The sequence below is a fragment of the Leuresthes tenuis genome, unplaced genomic scaffold (assembly GCF_036924035.1).
Source record: "Leuresthes tenuis unplaced genomic scaffold, fLeuTen1.0.hap1 SCAF_16, whole genome shotgun sequence".
Classification (NCBI taxonomy): Eukaryota; Metazoa; Chordata; class Actinopteri; order Atheriniformes; family Atherinopsidae; genus Leuresthes; species Leuresthes tenuis.
Window position 1 is genome coordinate 27,718,253 of NW_027325370.1, and position 22,356 is coordinate 27,740,608.

General features: G+C 39.1%; 3 protein-coding genes across 3 annotated transcripts; 2 read left to right on the plus strand and 1 right to left on the minus strand.

Annotated features, from left to right (window-relative positions):
* The first annotated feature begins 576 nt into the window (after positions 1 to 576).
* LOC140271265 (V-type proton ATPase subunit S1-like) lies at positions 577 to 6,119 on the plus strand. Its single transcript, XM_072366406.1, has 10 exons — positions 577 to 740; positions 1,266 to 1,386; positions 1,678 to 1,752; positions 1,855 to 2,048; positions 2,149 to 2,186; positions 2,303 to 2,388; positions 3,907 to 4,133; positions 4,255 to 4,290; positions 4,788 to 5,025; positions 5,110 to 6,119. Exons 1-10 carry the CDS (start codon positions 619 to 621, stop codon positions 5,320 to 5,322), a joined length of 1,350 nt encoding a protein of 449 aa, XP_072222507.1. The 5' UTR covers positions 577 to 618; the 3' UTR covers positions 5,323 to 6,119.
* On the plus strand, positions 5,640 to 8,490 carry LOC140271908 (ciliary microtubule-associated protein 3-like). Its single transcript, XM_072367211.1, is given in 9 exon segments — positions 5,640 to 5,661; positions 6,340 to 6,392; positions 6,508 to 6,536; positions 6,538 to 6,610; positions 6,792 to 6,799; positions 6,801 to 6,889; positions 7,185 to 7,313; positions 7,395 to 7,513; positions 8,380 to 8,490. Coding segments are annotated over 9 exon segments (588 nt in total). The 3' UTR covers positions 8,446 to 8,490.
* taf8 (TAF8 RNA polymerase II, TATA box binding protein (TBP)-associated factor) lies at positions 8,486 to 15,124 on the minus strand. The gene is made up of 8 exons (XM_072366407.1): positions 14,974 to 15,124; positions 13,644 to 13,803; positions 11,808 to 11,906; positions 11,657 to 11,719; positions 11,356 to 11,480; positions 10,043 to 10,190; positions 9,825 to 9,967; positions 8,486 to 9,041 (listed from the first exon to the last, which is right to left on the minus strand). The coding sequence occupies exons 1-8, from the start codon at positions 15,019 to 15,021 to the stop codon at positions 8,901 to 8,903; spliced, it is 927 nt and encodes a 308-aa protein (XP_072222508.1). The 5' UTR covers positions 15,022 to 15,124; the 3' UTR covers positions 8,486 to 8,900.
* Positions 15,125 to 22,356: the final 7,232 nt, after the last annotated feature.

A 22,356-nucleotide genomic window follows, 5' to 3' on the forward strand; every position in this document is an offset into this window, starting at 1 on the left:
CATCCGCTGCCACAGCTGTGCGGATGGGGATGGGGAGTTTCTTTCACTGAACTTAAAGCACGCAACCCTTGTAAATACAGTGAACATTTTGACTTATATATTTTCTTTATGGTTTCCAATGAAAGTGCAATGGTAAGATAATGGGCCATAATAACACATGTGGTGAAATATATATATATATATATATAAATAAAAGAGTGTGTCAGCACCATGGACAGTTGCCAGGTGTACCCTCAGACTTTGAGAAAGACCATTATTAAATAAAATACACAGCACACTCGGTATAAGGCATCCTAAGAAGTATGGAAGTCGGTGTATAGTACATCAAATGTTCGGCTGCAACGAGACATGCTTGACTGAACAATGTGATGAGGTACATTTAACTTCACGGCAGAACGGCGTGTCGTGACAGTGGTCTATGTGCCATTGCTTGGAAAAGTTAATTCACTCCTGAACTCTTAGTGCAACAGGAACAAGAAAAGGGGAGCAAAACTGGATTGAAAGGCCGCTACGTGATGGGCAGTTGAATGAGAGAAGCAGGAAGTGCTGAAGCGTTGCACATGACTGTCAGCTGGTTGGAGTCACGTGAGCTGAGCAGTACGGAAAAGCTCAACTAAAATGGCAGGATCGATGTTCTGTAGACGAGGGCGACTAGTGGCTTTTATTTTCTTTTTTGTCTCCCGTTTACCTTCAGGGAGCGCCACTGCACAAGTGCCATTTCTTATGTGGACCAGTGATGGGTAATATTTAATTTCCATTCTATATTTCTGTGTTAACACTCCCCTTAACAATGGCTAACAAACGACTTGCTAAAGCTAACATTTAGGGCTAGTTGCGTTTCTAACAACCTTTTTTTTGCATGTAAAAACGGCAACAACGTTTACAGAGAGGGGAAAGGCTTAATTTATTCACACTAAAACGAGGAGGCACATACAGTATGAGAGACGGAAGGAGTGAAATACCAGCAGGGGTTATAGGATCGTACTGTGTCAAGGTAAAAGGTGTATATCTAACAGTTGTGTGTTGAAGTGAACTATTCAGATGATATTTAATGTTATTATTCGGCTATTCTAAGTCTGACTTAAATTCCGTTTTGAGTGACAGTGTGTCCTGTTTTCCTCTTAAGGATGGCATACTGTGTTGCACTATGAAACTGAGGCGAAGTGTTTTGAGATCGACAGCAGTTCTCAAAAATGTGTTGACGCTATTAGATATATTAGATATGTAATTGTATTTATCTTTTTTTTTTTTTTTTGCTTTTCAAGTTTACCAGCGGTGGCCTCACCTGCAGCTGGTCACATAACATCCAATGACGAATTGGCTGCCTACCTCACCTCTGTCTTTGGCTCTGGTTCCCACACTGTCCTTGTGTTTCTGCAGGACAAGGTCGGTGTCTGCTACATAAAAAACCCTATTGTTATCCCTATTGTGTTTCAAAGGTTGCATTAAACATAGTAGCTACAGCAATGCATACTCATGTGACACTTAACAGTCTTCTCAGTCTGGTGTGATAATGGGGTCACTTCCTGTTTCACAGTTCCCTGTTAGCACACTGTGAAGGTCGTTTGTTTGTGCTGAATTATCTTTTTGTAGCTGGTTAATAGAGTTGATTTATGTTGTACCTATCTTGTGTTTTCCAAAACTAAAAATATATTCCTGCCTTCTATTTGTGTTCAGTTAAGCAAAGATGACTTCACAGTTTTTGGTGGAGTGTTTGGAAACAAGCAGGAAAGTGCCTTTCTAAACCTAGAGGTAGGTTTAGGATAAATCAGTAATTGTTGATTAACTTATGATTGTTAATTAGTACAAAATGAAGATTGCTAAAACTATTTCTTTCCTCTTATTCCTTTTCAGGCTACACTCCAGTCCTCTTCTTCATCAGTGACACTTCCTGCCTTAGAGTGGGCAGGCCTCTCTGCCATCCCCACTCTGCTACATGAGACGCTTGGTGTTCCACCTCTGCTTGTAGATGCAGACACTCTATCACACTTGAGCATCAACACATCTGTCAGCAATCTGTTGCTCATCAATCTACCTTACTGTAGCGAGTAAGACTTTTTGTTTTCCTGAAATACTCTAGGTAATCTATTTTGAAATGAAGACATTGACAAATTGATCCTTTCCCTTTTATTTTTTATTGTTTAACAGTATGCACAAGTTGTGCAAGGAAGACCTACGGGACAATGGTATGTTTTAACAGTTATAATAATTTTGGACCAATATTTAGTTGTAATCAGATGTCTAGTGTTGAAAAAGTTTTTGATGTGTAGCATTTAACTTGAATACATCTTGTTGTCCACAGACAAAATGATTGGAAAAATTCTAAGTGTCATGAAAGGAAAAGATCTTCCCTACACTGCCATATACACAGGACTCCAGCCTTCAAGAGTAAAATCTCATAATTCTCCTTATATAAAATGGTCTTGTGAAAGAAGTACACACTCTTTTCAATTACAAAGTTTTAACTAAATTTTAACATGATTAAAAAGCAATCTGATCCTTACCTAGTCTTAAAATTAATTCAACTTCAGATAAATGACAACACACGACCTGAGTCGTTATGTCTAAAAAAATTTTTTTAAAAAAAGCTCAAATGTAGAAGCGTTTCTACAGTGTCCATAGAAACGAGAAGGATGACCAGGAGCCAGGCACTCCTAATCAATTTACAAGTGTGACCACCCATATAAAAAGCAGTTTTGGGTTTGGAGCATTGAGGTGTGTGTTAAGACAGTGCCAAGGAGAAAAAATTCCAGCAGTAATCTTAGAGAACCAATTGTTTCTGATCATCAATCTTGGAGGGGTTTAAGGACATTTCCAAATTATTTGGAGTCCGTCATTCTTCAATGAGAATTTTTTTTTTACAAATGGAAAACATTCAAGGCAGTTGCCAATCTTCCTAGACCAAACAAGTAGTGCTTGTTTTGGATGTTTGCCAGGAGAAAGGCTTTTCATTCTAAAAAGAATATGGCAGCAAAGCTTAGGTTTGCAAATTTGTCTCTGGACAAATTACAATGCTTCTAGAACAATATTCCTTGGACAGAAGAGACCAATATTTAGGTGTTTGGTCATAAAGCTCCGTGCCACGTTTGGCGAAAACCAAATGTGGCACATCAGCACAAAATCCCTCATATCAGCCGTCGAGCATGTGGTGGAGGGATGATGATTTGGGCTGGTTCTGTAGCCACCAAACCTGCACAACTTGCAATCATTGAGTTGGCCATGAACGCCTCTGAATACCAAGATGGTCTTGAGTCAATTGTGAGGCCTTCTGTCCAACTGTTAAAGTTTGACTAGAATTAGATAATGCAACAATGATCCCAGAAATGGCAAGAAATCTGCAACAGAATGGTTGAAAAAGAAAATAACCAAGGTGTTGCAATCTCCCTGTCAAATTCCAAACCTCAACCATACATAATAATAAATACTGTGGTGAGACCTTAGGGAGTGTGTAAAAACAAATGCCCTCAAGGTTTTCAATATATAATTGAATTAGTCTAAAATTAGGCTAAACTTTTTTGTCTTTAACAATATGAAAGACTGATGATGTCATAAAGAAAAATAATGCTTCGGCTAGTTGCTGCTAAAGGTGGTTCTACAAGCTATTAAGTATACTGAGTAGGTGTACTTTTTTTTTTTTTAACACACAGCTTCTACATTTTACTTGTTTTTTGGTAATTGAACATGACATGGCAGAATATCTCATGTGGTGTTGTTTATATTACGTTTTATTTAGCTCATTTTAAGAGCAGACAAGGACCAGATGTGGTTTTTTTTATTTTGATATTGATTTGACACTGATATGTAAAACTTAAGCACTGAAAGAGGGTGTACTTAGTTAAAAAAAAAAACAGTGAATGTTTGGCCAGAAATAACTGAGAACATAAAGCACTTGTATTCCTTTTGCAGGTCATTTCAGAAACGTCTGTATCAAACCAGCAAGTGGGCCGGTCCTTACTACAAGCAGTTGTATCTGATGTAAAGCCACCCATCATGTTTAATCAAACAGGTAGTCCTTGCATAATGCTGTGGGTGCAAAATCTCAATGTCAGCCTCTCAAGGACTTCAGAATGGGTTGACCTCGCCACAGAAACCCCATCCTTGACTGGATCCATGTGTAACAGCAGTAACTCAGTGTAAGATGACCTTTTATCATTTCTAGAAAACATCCACCATATACCAGTATACAAGAGAACTTCACTTTAATGTAATTGAAAGGAAAGAAGTCTTTTTAATGTATTGCGTTTTCTCACTTAGGCTTGTGCTCAATTATGCATCGGGTTACACACTAAGGTAAGGCAATAAATTACTTCTATGAAGGAACAGTTGAAATGTTTTATTAAAAAGGCTCATGGAATTTAGAAGTGTGGCCCCCGTTATTGAGGATGATTCTCAGTTCTCTAAACTTTTTGAGTGTTAAATCTAACCAACTCTTTGCCTTCTAAATGTTTCAGCTGTTTTGATGAGCAGTAGTAACATGTAACTGCGTTGGCCCAGGTCTACAGTAGAGGAGTTGTACCATTGCTCCACCTCAATAGTGCAGCAATAGTACACCGTTGTGAAATAAAATGTTGATATTCCTTCTGCTTAGGCCAATCTCGAACCAACCAATAGCTATTTTTTCTCAGTTGTTCTTTCAGCCATGGTTTTGACCATACACATGCAGACATATACATACACCAGAAGTTAAAAGATGTTATCAGTTCAACTCTTGTCTCATATATGCTGTATTGTAGAAACTGATATTTTTTCACTAACGTACACACTGCCCTTGTTTTGTTGAACTGTAGTTTCACAATGAGTCAGCGGCTCTATCCAGTGTCTGCACGAAACTGGTTCACCCTGGATTCGGTGCAGCTGCAGAAGAATGGTCTAACTGCCTCTTTCACAGGGAGGCACAGCATCTACGCCCCTGCCGAGTATTCCTTCCACTGCAAGTCTGTCAGCAGCTTCCAAAATGCACTCCTTGTTCCAAACAGCTCCAATCAAACCTCATCCCAGTTTAGGCTCAATTTTATCGACTTCCAGGTACAACTGACTGTCACCACTATGGCAAGACTGTTTTGATTTAGAGTCATGAAGTATTTCACAAACACTATTTTTGTGTTCTAGATTCAGGGCTTTGGTTTGGCCAATGGAACAAACTTCTCTTATGCCAGTGACTGTGCAGGCTTCTTCACTCCAGGGATTTGGATGGGCCTGCTCACCTCATTACTTGTGCTTACAGTCCTTGTGTACGGTCTGCACATGATCATGCAGCTAAACACCATGGATCGATTTGATGACCCCAAAGGGCCGTCGATTTCAGTGCCTCAGTCGGAGTGAAGTGTTCCTAACACACACAAACATGCACACACTCTAGTGTACGTTAGTCCCCCCCAAGTAGGTTGCTTTTATACATTTGGATCTTTGAATCACATTCTCAGATATTCTCATTTCGTTTTCATTGTTGACCCCTTCCAGGTTTTTTGATGCTGATAGCTTCCAAAACACATTCCACTTCAACTCTCCATATCGTGCCAAAATTGATGCAACTTTTACCGTTTGATTTTGCAGTGCATGTGCTTGAAGATTTGCCATCTGCTCTTGATATTTTCCCTAGAATAATTTGCACTCTACCAAAGAATGCCTTCTTTGCCAAAATGAATGTGATCGCTGAATGCTGTCAGACCATGCCTCAGTTCTTACTTTTTGATTGTTCCCAGCTTAAATAAGACTACTTGTAATGAAAGAAGTGCCTGTATATAATAGATCACTTGTGATATTTTCTGAACTGGATTCTCTCTTACAGAAATATAATACTTCCCTAGTAGTACTTAATACTCCTTAGTATTAAGTTTTGCTTTTACTTATCAGGGTTCAATCACACGAGTTCACTGCAATAAAATATTCTCTTGACAAGTAATTTATTTATATAAAAAGATTTTCTCTGCTGAACGTCTCTCTTAAAGTTGACCCTTTGTCAAACGATCATCAACTTATTTAATGACGGTGCCTCAGTTTTGTCAGTGATATTGATGTGCAGTTGCCATGACGTTTTTTAAATGGCAAACAAAGATATCTAAACATTATGATGGGATGCTTTTGATTTTGAGCTGATGTATTATTGTAGAATACTTTGTTGGTTGTGTCACTGATTAAACAATGTCAAAATGCTGAAGTCTGTATTCAAATAATTGAATCGCATCAATGAGAACAACCCAATTATTTAGCTGTGTGCATCAATTGCTGATGACTAAAAAAGATTTTTGAATGTACTGTAAATGAAAATCTGAAACACGATCACAAATTGTTTTCGGCTTGGTGAAACATTAACCCTGAAATACCTTTTTGTTGCAATAGTTAATGTGATTCAAAACAGTGAGACTGCACCGAGGAAGGCAGCGACCAAGCTGGTGTGTGCAAGATTTTTTTCTACCTTCTCATTTAGTTTCTAGTTCTTCCTTGACAAGAAGTTATCTTTCAAATACCAGCGGTTTCGGCTCATAACATAATAGTTCAAATTCCCAGGAAAGGAAACTGTTCCCCCTGTACTACAGCTGAACTGTAGTACAGTCGGTCTACAGGACAGGAAGTGCCACATCTTGGCCCTGGCTGCGATGACAACCTTGAAGTTTGTTTCTTTAAAACTTTGAAGTTATTTTGTTAACACCAGGAAAGGTGTTTATGAACTAACGTAAAGTAAATTCATATGTAGAAATGTTTTACATCACTTTCATACTTTAACAGTTATTAAAGAGATATTTGTCGGCCGTTCGTCCAACACATGCCTTATATATTTTAATTTCCTTCAGTTTGGCACCACACAGTTTACAGAAGACCTCTGGGAGTAAGAGGGGATATGGGCTCTCTGCTAGGACAGCTGCGCGCTTTGCACCTTGTAACAAGGCAAGTTATATCAAATTCGCAAATGAGTCAACTCTTCTTTAATTTGTGGAACACAGTTAATGATCATCTCATTAGCTTAAAGAGTTCCATTCTATTTCACATAAAGTTAATCATTAATCAAGAGAAAGAGGCCCATGGCAGACCAGACCAGAGATGTGAAACAATATGAGCCTCTGTCAGCTGTGATGTTGCATCATGAGATTTTTGGAGCATGGCCTACATTTAAGAGTCCATTTTAATCCATACACACTTATGAGTGGGATAAATTCCTGTAATACATTTTTTTTGTCCCTAGATAGTGACCCCTTCACCACAGCAATATCAGCCAGATCAGAGCAAGTCGATGAGCCGTCCTCTTGGAAAAACACTTTTCAGCTCAGTCACACAGACATTTAAACACGTGCAGTGTACAGCTGAAGATACGCCAGGGTGAGGAAAAGAGACATAGCTAGATGCACACTTCACAACTGAGCTGAGGGGTGTATATATATATATATATATTTTTTTTTGCCCTGGGACATACGCTCAAGATACAGTGAAAAACAAGAAAGTGAGCTGGCCAAAGTGCTTTGGCAGCCCAGACTGGTCCAGACTGCTTCCGTTAGAGAATACGTCACTCAGGGTGAAAGTAAGTTTATGAATAGTCAATGTTTCGACCCATGCTTGTTAACCAAACTGAAATATACTGTACATCAACATCTTGTGCATGTAATACTTTCACATTGAGTTTTTCCATTTATGGATTATTATTATTATTCCCATTGTATGTGAAACTGTTCTGAGTGATGAGTTTTTTTAATCTCATGTTGGCAAGGAAGTAACAATTTGTGTTTCACAAAATGAAATATCCATCCAAGGAGTTTTAAAACATCAACTTTGATCTTTTTGTATGTCAAAATCTGTTAACTGTCAGACATCAACAGTAGATTTTTGAAATTATGATTCATCCAAACTAACATCAGGATACCCTAAATATGGGTTCTGACTAGTTGGAATGTGTGTGTGTGTGTCTCATTAAATAAATAAACCTTCAATTGGATTTGGAGCTTATCAGAGTTCCATAAATGATCATACATCCAGTTTGAAATTTAAATATTTGGTTGAATTTCACAAAAATTCAACTGAATTGTAATTTTCCTAATGCAAAGCCAGAGAAGTTTGTAAACCAGGAAATGATGTGCTTCTGACACTGGCCCGTTATGTAGATTCCTGGGCCTGAAACTGCCCTGGAGGACCCAGAGGCAGAAATGCCACGGTTCATGACTTCGGTTTCCCCACAAAGCACCATGTTGTTTTAACGTCTCTTGGCATCTTTGTGGACATTTTCAATATGGCAACAAATGTATGTGTATGGCTGTATATGTGCAGAGCTCACACGGTTTGTTTTCATTACAGTGCTGAAAAAAATACACACAACTGCTGTTAAAACATTTTCTCTTGCTTTAAAAGAATGAACATAAATGCTCTTTTGGTTGTTTTGTTTTTTGTCCTCAGCTAACAGATGAAAAGAAGTTTCTTAAACAAAGGAAAAGACTGGCCTATCTGGGTTTGTACTACTAGTTAAATCTGACAAATTAAACTCATCGTGACAATGACACAACATCTTGTTATCAGATTATTTTACTTGAATTTTGCCTGAAATAAAACCGCAAAAAACCCTTGTCAAAATTTTCTTTTAAAAACCAAAGTCCATTTTTCATTATTCACAAAATGACTGGAATTTTGTATAGTCTGTTACACATTTAAGTTACTTACCAAATGACTTTACACAAAGTATATACAAAGTGAGTTCTTGCTGAAAAAGTGACAAAATAAAACAAAAAACAGTTATTTTCAACAGACTGTGTCAGTCAGCACATTACAGTCAATGGCAGAGGTTCCAATGGCAAGAAAAGCAGCTGTTGATACCTGTTCAACACTGGGCCACTCCTCTGTGGAGGAAATCATTGACTGGACTGCTGATAACACCAACTACTGAGGAATATACAAGTCTGTTAGCACAGGTAGGTCCTAACTCATTTCTTCCTCCTCACTTTGGGCTTCTTGACCGGCCGGAGGTATGGGTTGTCAATCACATTGTCCTCGCTGGCCTTGGTAGATGGAACAATGCCACTTGGAGGAAGTATAGAATTCTCTTTGTCAGCACCTGGATCGTCCTGAACGATGCAAACAGAAACAGAAATGGAAGTGAGCAGTCATTATGATACATGACATTTTTGGGAAAAACACCATTAAGTTTGGTGTTAAGCTTCAAACCACAAACCCATAAGGAAGTTGATCCATCATAAGGAGCAAATAAGCTTAATTTAACAAAAATACTCCAAACACAGTTAACAGAGCTCAGAAAAAGTATGTTAGTGTGTTGTGACATCTGGGTACAAATGGCAGAGCAAAAATCCCATGCTGTGGGTCTTGAGTTGTGCTGTTGTGTGTAAAGGCCAGGAGCAGCCACTACTAAACAAACCCAAAGAAATCAACCACTAATGAAACTAGTTAATTTTTCTAAAAATAAAGAAAGCACAGATTTAATTTTTTTTAAATAACCAGCTTAATGTCATTTTTTCATGTTTACAATACAAACCTAATTTAATTCTGTTAAGAAATAAGCTAGTTACAGAATAAAGTAAGTTATGGTCTTCTTTAGACATCTGACACACAAAAGCAACATCTGCCAAAGAGGCATTTGGGTTTTCTAGAGTTAGCTTAACACATATGCGACCGACATCTGTTTATGACAACTACTCTTAGAGAGCTTTCTATTTGGGAAGGAAAAAAACATAAATCCCTCAAAATGTATAAATAGTGGGATTTTTATTATGTGCCAGCTTGTGTGTCTGTTGATTTGTATATACTTCACTATCACAACTGTAGTACAACAGATAAACCTTTCAGCAACAGATAACAGCATCAGAAACCAGATTCCAGCTGTGAGGACTTACAGCGATGATATTTCCTGCCGTGTTCTCGCTGTCAGTCTGGTCATCCTGCTCAGAGGAGTCCGTCTCCTCCAGACTCTGCAGTTCCAGCTCTGAGGGCAGGAGGGCACTCAGATATGGGATGGTGCTTGGTTGTGCTGCGATCACTGACAACAGCCAGAGGGAATATGTTTAAGCTTCGGCACGTTAAAACAGAGATCATCCTGGTATGGATCACTCACATGGGAAGGCAGTGACGTCATCTTTAAAGAGGCTCTGAGTTTCTCCAGTCTTGGCCATGAACCGTGTGAGGGCTCGTTCCACATCTCTCCGTTGGGTAGCTGCCTTCTCTCGCACCACTTGGTATTCTGACACAGGCTCTCTGAATGTCTGCAAGAAGTAAAACACATCTAAGTGAATTAATAATGAATAACATGCAAAAAAGGAACTGATATTTTTTCCCCATGGATCTCTTTAAAAGGAACTCTCAATAATATTACTGGTATGGCTTTACACTGACCACTAGGTTGTGGTATTCAAAATGCTACCAAAGAATCCTTCCACCTGTAGCCCATAGCCAGTTGCTTATGTCACATTGCATTATTGGTAGTAATGTCAGCCCAGTCTCTGGACCCAACGGTAAGATAAATAGGACTACCATTCGGCCAAAACCCAAGCACAGCATAAGTGGTGAAGACGACACTTAGGACATCACTGGAAATGTACACTGCGATGAAGATCAGCAGTAGGAAGGCGAGAGTTGGGAAAAGTTTATGGCCTCTGCTAGCCTTGAAAGGCAGCTGTTGCACAGAGGAGCCCAGCCTTCTGTGACCAGCTGTATAGTGAGCTAATGGTTCAAGAATGGTTGTGTTCAACTGTGATTGTGATGTTTACAAGGTCTAAATGACTGAAAGCAGTGTGAAATTTAACAATGTGCTACCACAACAAGTTCTGCTAGAATGAGCCAGTACAACAAAAAATAAAGAAATATAGCACACACACTCCAATATAGCACAGGTTTGCTGCCAGCTACATTTTTGGCCTGTTATTTGAGCTGTGATACCATAGGTCAACAAGAAAAAAATACAGACAAACTGAGAGAGGGCATAAGATCACCAGTGAAAACAATTTTCCTTCCTGTGCTTGTATACTGGAACAAACACAGTAATCCAATTAAATGGCCAAGTGAAGCTACACCTGTGAGCTCTTGCCCACTGGGAAGGGAAGGTGTGGACAGAAAACAGCCACAGGTCTTTAGGAAGGTATTTGTATAAGCATGAAGACTCTCTTCACATTTCTCGTTGCTTTTCACCAGGACACTTCAACCAAAACCAGCAGCATGAATCAACATCTTTACTGCTGGCTGGTCAAATTTGTGACATTATTGAAACAGTAACTATTACCTGTGCTGAGATTACGTCATCAATCAACAATTACTTTATATCTATTGATCAAGTCAAGTAATTGTGAGCACTGTTTTTGAAGGAAAGGGTCATTCGAGAACATGAAGGTTGCATTAGTCAGGGTTCCTTTAATGAAATCGCTTCTGACTCACAGGTGTTTTGATGTAGGTGTGAGGGTCTGGGAACTCGGGGAAGTAACCGGGGATGTGAGGTGGATGTGTGCGCTTCTGTCCAGCTGACAGTGATTTAGGCGTCACCGGTGAGTTCGTCACTGGAGCTGAAATTATGCAAGTCCAAAAAATTTGCCACATTTGAAAAAAGGCAACAACAAAATGATAGAATATCCTCATTAAATTTTTCAGGTATTATTTGGAAATCAGTTTAAACTACAAACATCATTCATGAAATTCCTAAATGTCCAAACTAAAAATAAGGAGAAGATCGTACACTTACGTGCAGTTATGACCATCCTCTGTGATCGTTTGGCATACACAGGCAGGGTGTCGACATTGAAACCTTTTGTCACACAAAGATTTAAACATCTCACAAGTTTAACATCTGTTAGCGGTGTATAATCCACATGTTGGTGCACTTGTGATCTTACCCATTTCAATAAGCGTTACCACCGTGTCTGAAAGGGTCGGGATGCTCCTGGCTGTGTGTTCACAATATGCTTTAGCACATCGACCTATTTCAGTTATGTCTAAAAGGAAAAAGGGATGAAACTTTGTTTCAGTATGTTTTTTATAACAACAAATGGATGGCTCATAACATACAAGTCAAACTAACAATTCAAAGAAGTATCATCAGTCCTGCTTGCACTGTGCTCTCTGTTGGTGCAGAAAATATTTTTTTAAGTCCTCATAATTTACATTTTATAAAAAATCATCCCCAGCTTAGTTTATTGTATCTAAATCAAATGGTGGTGAGATATAAAAGATCTCTCTTGATAGAGCTATAAAGCTGCAGATAATGTATTTCCTGGGGAAATTTCTCCTGTTAACATAAAGCCAAAAACCACCTTCAAAAATGATGGAATTACCATACTTGAAGGACATTCATTCAGCACACAGATATAAAACAAATAGTATTCAAATAATATTCAATAGCTGAAATTTCTGGCTTTGTAAAAAACAGAAATTGGTTGTCATTCTCTGCTATTTTTTTCCAAGTGGAAGAAAAGAACACAGAATTACTTTGTGAATTGCATTATTAAAACAAATATTTGCAGAAGTTTAAATATTTAAACGAGTCTGTTAAAATGCTAGCACTGAGTACTTGAATTCAATGTCTGAAGACCTGAATGTGTTGCTGCACCTGGCTGATTGTCAGGAAACATGGCCCCAACAAGTGAGCCATCATTGGAAACAATGAAAAGGATCCTAAAACTCATTCAAGAATGTAATTCAGTTGGTTGGATGGGAGGCTTGTTAGAGGGAAACATAAAAGTCGACCAAAGAAGACATGAAAGTGCCAGAAGAGAAGACTAAACAACTTTCCTCTTTGATAAAGCTTATAGTTGGGGATGGTTCGGGTGATCCTCAAACACCCCATAGTTAAGCTGCTATAGGCCTATTTGGCATTATTGGGGTTATTAACTTGTGTTTCCCTGTTCCAACAGGTATCCTTTGAATGGTGTTATGGTGTTTTTCCCCCCTCTTTTCCCTCTTTTCTGTCTTCTCAAACCCCAGCTGGTCGAGGCAGATGGCCACCCTTCCTGGTTCTGGTTCTGCCAGAGGTTTCTTCCTGGTTCTGGTTCTGCCAGAGGTTTCTTCCTGGTTCTGGTTCTGCCAGAGGTTTCTTCCTGTTAAAAGGGAGTCGTTCCTTTCCACAGTCGCCTCAGGCTCAGGACGGGAGATTGGACTGAAGACAAGTTTCAGTCCAATCTGTTGGTTTCCTTAGCTAGGATATTAATTTTTGAATCGACTCTACATGAATGAATTGGATTATTTTGAAATGAATTAATTGGATTTGATTGATTATGATTACAATGAATTGAACAATTGGACTATATTATTCAAGTGCCTTGAGATGACATTCGTTGTAATTTGGTGCTATTTAAATAAAACTGAATTTAATTGAATTAAATAGGACTGTTTGTTGTCGTATCTGTATTTTACAAATATATTTAATTAAAGAACATCCTTCAAGTGTGATTATTCTATATTTATGCCACTAATATTTTCACATTAAAATACATTGGGTAAATCAGTTTCTGGAAGTGATGCATCAAACTCAGCTTGACACACAACAGCCCACACCACGCAGAAAAGTTCTGCTTCAGATTATCTTAAAGGTCATTTTGTGTGGAATAAACTAGATTAAAGTGTGGTTTTTTGCAGAAGACTTTGGGTTAATATTCAAAATATTACAGATATATTGAGAGAAACTTCAAACATTCATCAGCGGGTGGAAGCCACACTTCAGGATTCATACATACAGCTCTGCATCATCTCAGTGAGCGTCTCCACTGCTGCATTCTCTGCGCTCTCGAAGCCACTCTCAGTCAGCAGGGCACTGACAACAACCTGCAGGGTGCGACGTCGGGCCAGGTGGTAGTTCTCTGCGGGGCTGGGGGCTGCTTTAGTCCCACCCCCACGCTAAGAGGGCAAAGAAGAAAAGAAAACGTCACCCTTGAACTCACATGAGGCTCAGGGAGCATGTCCCTGAATCACATGTGAGTTCACACATCTTTCACAATTTGAGCCAGGCACGGTCATCTTGGAATATGCCTGTGCCATCAGAGAAGATGGAAAAACCTGGTAATTCAGAATATTCAGGTGGTCAGCTGACCTCATTCTTTGGGCACATCATTTTGCTGAACCTGACCAACTGCAGCAACCACAGATCATAGCACTGCCCTCGCAGGCTTGTGACGAGTGCATCTGCCCCTCTTCTGATGCGCCCATCACTCTGGAACAGGGCAACTCTGGACTCATCAGACCACATGACTTCATCTTTATGGGTTTTCTTTACGATTTGATTTCACCAAACGTTTAAGTGATCACCACACGATCATTCAAGATTTTTTTTTACCACATTTCTTCCTCGAAGATGATGATTTCCCACTATCTCTCCAGTTTTCAATAATGCGTTAGACAGTTCTTAACCCAATGTTAGCAGTTTCAGCAGTCTCCTTAGATGCTTTCTTTGCTCGATGCATGCCAGTAACAGGACCCTTCTGAAACATATGCACATCTTTTCCACGATCACAGGGTTGTTTAAAAAAAAAAAAAAAAGAAGCTACTCACTGCATCACTTAGGGTTAAATAACTTGTTGCCAGTTGACACATCATCATCCATGCAGTAATTATCCAATGGGAGGCTCTGACCTGTTTCCTTAGCTACATTCATGTGGGACATTTTTGTTTGAATGTATGTGAGCAACGTGCTAAGTATGAACAAGAAAAACACAGTATTTTGTGTTATTGGCCTAAATAGGTCAAATTAGTTTAAAGTATACTTTCGGTGAAGTTCTGGAAATTTCTGAAGAAAGATTTTTAAAACATATGTGGAACACTGTCATTTATCCAGCAAAGAAAACACACGTTGGCTTTACGGACGATGCAGAATGAAGAGGTTGAACTATAGTTAACCTTACAATACACAGAAAAGCAAAGTTGGTTCTTATTGAACAAAAAAGGATCCATTTAACTTTCGGTATCGTGTTGAAACATGTCATCGCATAGAGGTTATCTCATTCAGTCGGACGTGTTATGCTAGCTAAAACCTGGATGCGGTCTGCTTATGACGTAAAAAGCATCTCTTACCCCGCTAGCATTTAGCGACCCTCCCGATGCCACCGCAGGATCCGTCATCTGCAATTCTTTCAATTTAGGTTGTTACGTGAATTACAAATTGCGTAAAAATAACTTTATTTAACCGACGAGCGTTTCGCCGCCGTTAGTAAATTACATTGCTTCCGCCATCTGAGCGGAAGTTGTAATCACCCCTCACTTAATTGAATGCTGCCGTCCAGTGTTTATCTATAATATGGCACTTCAAACTCGAAAATAAACATACATGTCTATGGTTTTCACACTTGAAGTCAGCAGGCTTTCCATTTGAGGTCAGTTATGGTGTCAGATAAGGGGCGATTTTGTCCCTATTTACTTTCAGTCTCTGTATGGATGATTTATACCGGCAGATATAGTAATATATGCACGCTTAGTAATTCACAGGTGAACTATGTTATGAATGCAGGTGACCTTGTAGTCTCCTTACTGCTCCTCATTATTTGTTCTGTGTATACAGTAGAACTTTCCATCAAACAGTACTGCTCAATTTTAGTACTTTATTTTAGTTTTTATTTTAGTTTTATTTATATAGCGCCAAATTACAAGAAATGTAATTTGACAGATGAGGTCCCCCAGCAGTCTAAGCCTACAGCAGCTTAACTATGGGATGTTTCAGGATTACCTGAGCCATCCCTAACTATAAACTTTATAAAAAAGGAAAGTTTTAAGCCTAATCTTAAAAGTGGAAAGGGTGTCTGCTTCCCGGACATTTACTGGCAGCTTATTCCACAAGAGAGGGGCCTGATAATGATAACCTCAACCCCCTCACCCCAACAAGGTTCTCAGCAAAAGTACTCGATAAAGATATGTAAATACATAATAATAATAATAATGATATATTTAAATAAATAAACAAAATAAAACCAAGAAAAGAACATTTAAAAAATACTGGCAAAAGTACAATTATCCCATTTCCTGCAGAACAGCAGAGTCACATTGTTGTAGTCTTAGTGCAGTGTGAAAGAGAGAGAGAAAGAAAAAAGAAAGAAAGATAAAGAAAGGAGACATTAAAATAAACAGCAATATCTTTGTTCATGAGAATCATTGTGCAGATTGTCCATAAAACGCAAAAAGGGTGTTCACATGTCATTCAATTCCTCAACTTTACCTCTTAGAATGTATGTTAGCTTTTCCAAAGCTAGGTGTGAAGACATTTCTTTTAACCACTGGGTGGGATTAGGACCCTGAATATCTCTTCACTTTAAAGCTGTTACTCTCTTGACTTGCAACAAACAAGAATCTATGAGCTTTCTTTTCTTTGCATTTACCACAAAGTCCGATATATATGCAATAGACATGGTCTAGGTTCAACAGGGATTGTACAGTCTGTTAATCTTGAAATCAAGAAAAGTGTATCTTTCCAGAATTCCTGGAGCTTCCTACATTCCCATATATAATGCAACAAAGTGCCCCTTTCTATGTTACACTTAAAACAATTGTGAGTTGGAATATTGGGATTAAAATAATTTAGCTTGACGGGAGTAATGTAAGTTCTAAAAAGCCATTTGTATTGTAGTAGTCTGACTCTCATGTTAATACTCTGGGTTTGGGTCAGAAGACCGGTCTTCTCCCATTCCTATGTGGATATATCCAGTTGTAGATCATTCTTCCAAGCGGACAAATAAGAATGAGAGCTTTCCCTCAAACCATCTAAAAGTGTGTGTATAACTTTGATAATTGGCCCCTGTCCTGTAAATGGTCAATTGTAAATTGTTCGATTAAAGATGGTGCCGGTTCCACATATGGTGGCGGGGGTGAGGAAAGTGAGACAAAAATGTGACAAATGAGGTCCCCCAGCAGTCTAAGCCTATAGCAGCTTAACTATGGAATGTTTCAGGATCACCTGAGCCATCTCCACTGTTTGAAACCTGCATCTTGCCTCCCAGGTTTAAAACTATCATTTCCCCAGATAGGAGTGAAGCATGATAGTTTAATGTTTTCATTCAAAAAGATGTGGGCCAAATGCCAAATTGATATGGTGTTCCTTAAAAAGGGGTTACGTGTTTGCTTCAGGAGTGTTTTCCTTTGTGCTGAATAAATAAGAACATGGTGGAAGTTCTGTTAAACTATTCTCCATCTCCACCCAGATTGGAACATCGCTGTTCAGGAAATAGAACATGGCAGCCCAGAGTTGAGCAGCCCAGTAGTAAAGTTTCATGTTGGGCAGTCTGAGCCCTCCCCGATCGAATGGTAGGTAAAGGAGCGAAAGACGTAATCTAGGGCGCTTATTGTTCCAAATAAAATTGGTGATAATTCTCCTCAGTCTGTTAAAGAAAGGGGCTGACAGACGAAGAGAGATTTTGGGTTATGATATTAATTCATCCAATCATGGAAATCGGAAGTGAACTCCATCTTTCAAGCATATCCTCTATCCCTTTAACCAGCGGGGCATAATTGGCAGATACAATGTTATCAATCTCTGGAATTATTTTCATTCCCAAATAGGAAAACCCCTCTGTAGCTTTGGTAAACTGAGTTTGAATCAGTGGGCGTTCCCTCTCCTCTTTATATAGTATTGATAAAGCACTTTTAGAGTTGTTAATTTTATATCCAGAAAAAAGTCTAAATTCAGTTGAAATTTGGTTTAATGCTACAAGTGAGGTAACTAGGCTTGTTAAAAACAAAACAATGTCGTCCGCAAAAAGAGCTAAACAATGTTCCCGTCTCCCAATTGTAATTCCCGTCATTTCAGCTGATTGGCGTATAGCCATAGCTAAAGGTTCAATGGCAAGAACAAATAATAATGGAGACATGGGACAGCCTTGCCGTGTGGACCTACACAATCTAAAGGGTGATTAAAACTGATCATTAGTTAAAATTTCTGCCATTGGTTCTGTATATCGTAATCTTATCCAGTTTATGTATTTTTCTCCAAATCCAAATCGTTTCAAGACGTCAAAAAGATATCCCCATTCAATCCTATCAAACGCCTTTTCGGCGTCTAAGGACAAAATTGCACGTGGTTATAGTTTTTCACGCTTCCTTCCTAATACCTCTGATGAGCAACTTTTCTTTTTCTGCCAAGTTTTATTTTTCGTTGCAAGGAAAAGATCAGTCCACATCATTCAGTGGTTATGGAATGGAAAGATGCAGACAAACGGAAATCAGAGCATTCATACGTGAGGGGGGCCCTGTTCTTTGGGTGTGTATTGTTCGACTTTTATTTATTTTTAAATTAAATAAATGAAGAAAACTAAATAAAAGGGGAAAAAAAGCAGTCACAACTTAAGTATCCGGTATGCTGTTTCAAAATGTATCATCATGGCAGTTGTTTAGAGAAGAGAAAATAATAACAATGAAAAACAACATAAGAAAACAAAATAAAAACATTTACAAGATGTCATCATCAGAGTCAGAGTCTGAGCTGGGGTAATGATCGGGGTCAGGAATGTGAAGAGAAGTTGAATTTTGATCAGCAACATTGGCGTTCACCTGAACATATGTGAAGGAATGAATCATCCTTTTCATGAGCACATTAGACAGCCATTTCAGTACACACAGAATTAAGGTGCAGAGCAAAAAGAAAATCATTACATATGGGATTATCATTGTTAAAAACCATGCTGGCCATCCTTGGCCAAATTGCCACATATCGAAGAGTCTCTTGGTGTGCTTTCCGGGGCTCACTGGTTCTCTACTCTGGATGTGGCTAGCGGCTACAATCAAGTGCCGGTCACTGAAAAAGATAAGATGAAAACAGCTTTCTGTACCCCATTTGGCCTTTTCAAATGGAGCAGAATGCCCTTTGGGCTTTGTAATGCTCCTACCACATTCCAAAGACTCATGGAGAGGATCTTTGGGGCCAGTCCCTGTTGCTATATTTGGATGATGTGATTGTCTTTTCTTCGTCTGTAGCCCAACATATGGAACGCCTGGATGCTGTACTGGAGAAACTGAAGCAGGAAAACCTCAAGGCCAAGTTGGAGAAATGCTGTTTTTTCAAAGAGGAGGTTGGTTATTTGGCACATGTTATTTCCAAAGAAGGTGTGGCTACAGACCCTTGTAAGATTGATGTTGTTGCGAAGTGGCAAAGTACGCCCAACGTAACAGAATTGCAGTCTTTTCTTGGCTTTGCAAACTTTGCAAGTTTTGCTAAACTGGCAGCCCCCCTGTTGTCTGTTTGTGTGTTTGTTTTTTCTCTTCTTGTCTGCTTTCAGGTGCTCCTGGTGGCGCTAAGGCTGGATTCCCCTCAGAGGCCATGGATTGTTGTCTGTTTTGTTTTTTACAGGTGTAGCAGCTGGTTGTCTGGTTTTTGTTTCTATTTTTCTTCTGTTTCCTCTTCTTTCCTCTTCTTCTTTCCTTGTCCCCCGGTCCGGTTCAGTTCTATTACATGTTATATATTGTAAACAGAAATAAATAAATGGGCATCAAGGGGAGCTTTACATTTATAAAACTTCCCTTGGCAAAGCAAATCTGTTTGGCATCAAAGGTATTCAGATTACAATTCTGCTGCCATAATGCTGAACAGGACAAGGGGGGAAAAAAAAGAAAGAAAGAGGGGCACATACAACCCAGGGAAAAAAGACAAATGCCTCATTCAGACAAGGGATAAGTGAGACTAAAACAGTGTTTACAATTTCAACTATTTTAATTGGGTAGTAAACTAATGACAGAAAACAGCAGCGTGATAATAACTTTTGACCAACTGAAAACAAATAAAAACAGTATTTGGTGTGTTTTTACAGCTGTCAAATGTCAAAACAGGTCACATTTGACCCAAACAAGATGTAAAGGTTAAAGGAAAGGTTCACAATTTTTTAAGCAAAAACTCTGCACATCCATCCATGTTCATCCACTAGAGTAACAATAATCTGCGGTTTTTGTGTTGTTTAGCAAATCTATCTACAAAGTGTTCCGTATTCAAAGAAATTACCCTCTTTGACTCAATACTAAGTACACTCAGATAGCTTAGTCTCTCTTCACTTATTGTGGACCTGAGGCATGTTTTCACCCGCTTCAGTGTAGAAAAAGGAAGCAGAATTCACTGGGATAGCAACTAAGAGCTGAAGAGTCTGAAGAGCTCAAAAAATACATCTTTGTATGGCTCAATGAACTGTACTAGCTCTACTGTGTTAGAGGGTGTCTGCATCCCAGTCTTTATTTTTCTCTCCAAAATTTGCCTGAACTGATGTAGTTCATGGCCCAAGTCATCAATATCTGAATCATATAATCTGGCAAACGACGACAGAGCTGTTTCTTTCAAAAAAGCATCACTTTTGGGGTTCAGTGCTTGAATGCTATTCATTAAGTCACAGTTTGTCTTTGAAAACCGTCTGTCAAGCTCACTGAGCATTTCATCAATGACAGGGTAGAAAAAGCTTATACGAAAGTAGTCTTTATCTGGTTCTGACACACTCTGACCAACAAAAGTCAGTACACAGTATTGACTGAGCTTCGAGCTTAGCCTTTTTTGTCATTTTGTAGGTGGCTGTAGGTGTTTACTCACATTGTTCACAAATGCTCAACACCTCATCCCACAACTATCAAAAAATGACTCTTGTCTGAAGTCCTTCAATGTCTGAACTAAAGCATAAACTAAATCAACAGCTATTGAAAAGTCAAGTGATGGAGACTGTAGCATAACACAGAAAAAATTTGCTTCTCTGAATACTTTACAGAGTGTAACAAGATGCGCAATGAAATCAAGATCTATCTGTGCCAGTAGACCTCGAGCCTCAATAGTTCTGTCACCTCTGTGTTCTTTGGCTATCTCTTGCAGTACTCGTTTAAGGGCAGGCAATCTATCCATAACAATACGCAAAGCAATAAATCTGCAAGCCCATCGAGTGTCACTTAAACGCTGGAGTTCTCTTGGTGGACCTTCATACATATGTCTTTGTATAGCCAGCCATTTTGGATGGACATATGACCCAGATGTGAATAAGTAAAGTTTCTCAAGTAATGAGAAAAACTCCTTTGCCTCTGGGACAGCTTTTACTATGTCAACTAAAACTAAATTGAGACTGTGAGCATTGCAGTGGATGTATAAGGCATATTTTGCTTGCTCTCTGATTCTGGCTTGCACCCCAGAGTGTTTACCACTCATGACAGAAGCACCATCATATGCTTGACCCACAAGATTGTTTTTGTATTCTAGACCATGACTTTCCAAAATGTGAATTATTTTTTCAGTAAGCCCTGCTGCGTTAAGCCTTTCTCATGCTGATTCAAAATGGAGAAAACTCTCCTGGACAGCTCCACTGAAGTAGTATCTGAGCACTAGAGAAATCTGTTCTTTTTTTAACATCTTTTGTTTCATCTGCCATGATACTGAAGACTTCACTTTTTTTCACTTCCTCTGTAATTTCGTTTCGAACTATATCTGCCAAACAACTCAGAACCTGAATTGTTTTGCTGGCGTACTTTGCATTATGAATGGAAGTCAACCTTTTGTTAACAGATTTGTCATGGTTAGCAACTGTCTCCAGAATAGCCATAAAGTTCCCTTTATCATTGGAGTCTGCAGACTCATCATGTCCTCTTTGAGCAATGTTCTATGTGGCAGTAAGTAGCAGCACTTCCCCTATTGTTTTTATGTACTCCCTGTTTTCTACAATTAGTTTGTTATGTTCCTTGTTTAGGACATTTTCCAGTGTTGCATTTGTTTTTACTGCTCTCTCATTGTCCCTCCATGCAATCATCGCTTGTCTATGCCACTCAGACTTTGAATGAACTGCAAATCCTCCATCTTTGTACGTTGCCTTTTTCCAGTTTCTGATTCCCCCCGGTGACATATTACTCTCCCTATGTGAGACTATGTGTTTATACTTTACATGTGACACTCAGTAAACCTGCAGACAGTAATTTCGTGCTTTTGATTTAGTGATCGGAGGACATCCTAATTCAGACAATTCAATTTAGAATGACCAATGTGCAGAAAGACAAGAGGTTTTCTGCTCACCTTGTGCTTTAGGCGCCTTGATTTGTCTGAAGAAGAGTCCCCGGAAGTCCTCGATCGGACATGGTCTCAGAGTCAGCCAATCCGGGTCACGGCACCAATTGTTAGCCCGATTCTTTCATTGGAAGCCCAAGAACAAGCTGGGGAAATCGTTTATTAAATAAAGTATTTATTAGTGGTCACATGTAAAGTATATTGCAGCGCTGGACTCAGAGTGCCAGAGCTCCCGCAGGAAATCCGTCAGGCCGAGCCCCGATATCCGGAAACATTTCATATTTATATTCAGCTTTATCTCACAGAAGTTGTTTTCACACTTGTCAGAGTATAATTGGCCAGGTTTTAGTGGCATGATCAGGCCAGCCGCTGTCCTCGTTGTGTTCTTTGGATGTGATAAACAATGTGTGTGTGTGTGTGTGTGAGTGCTGTTTTAGGTGTGGATCTATTGTACCAGACCTATC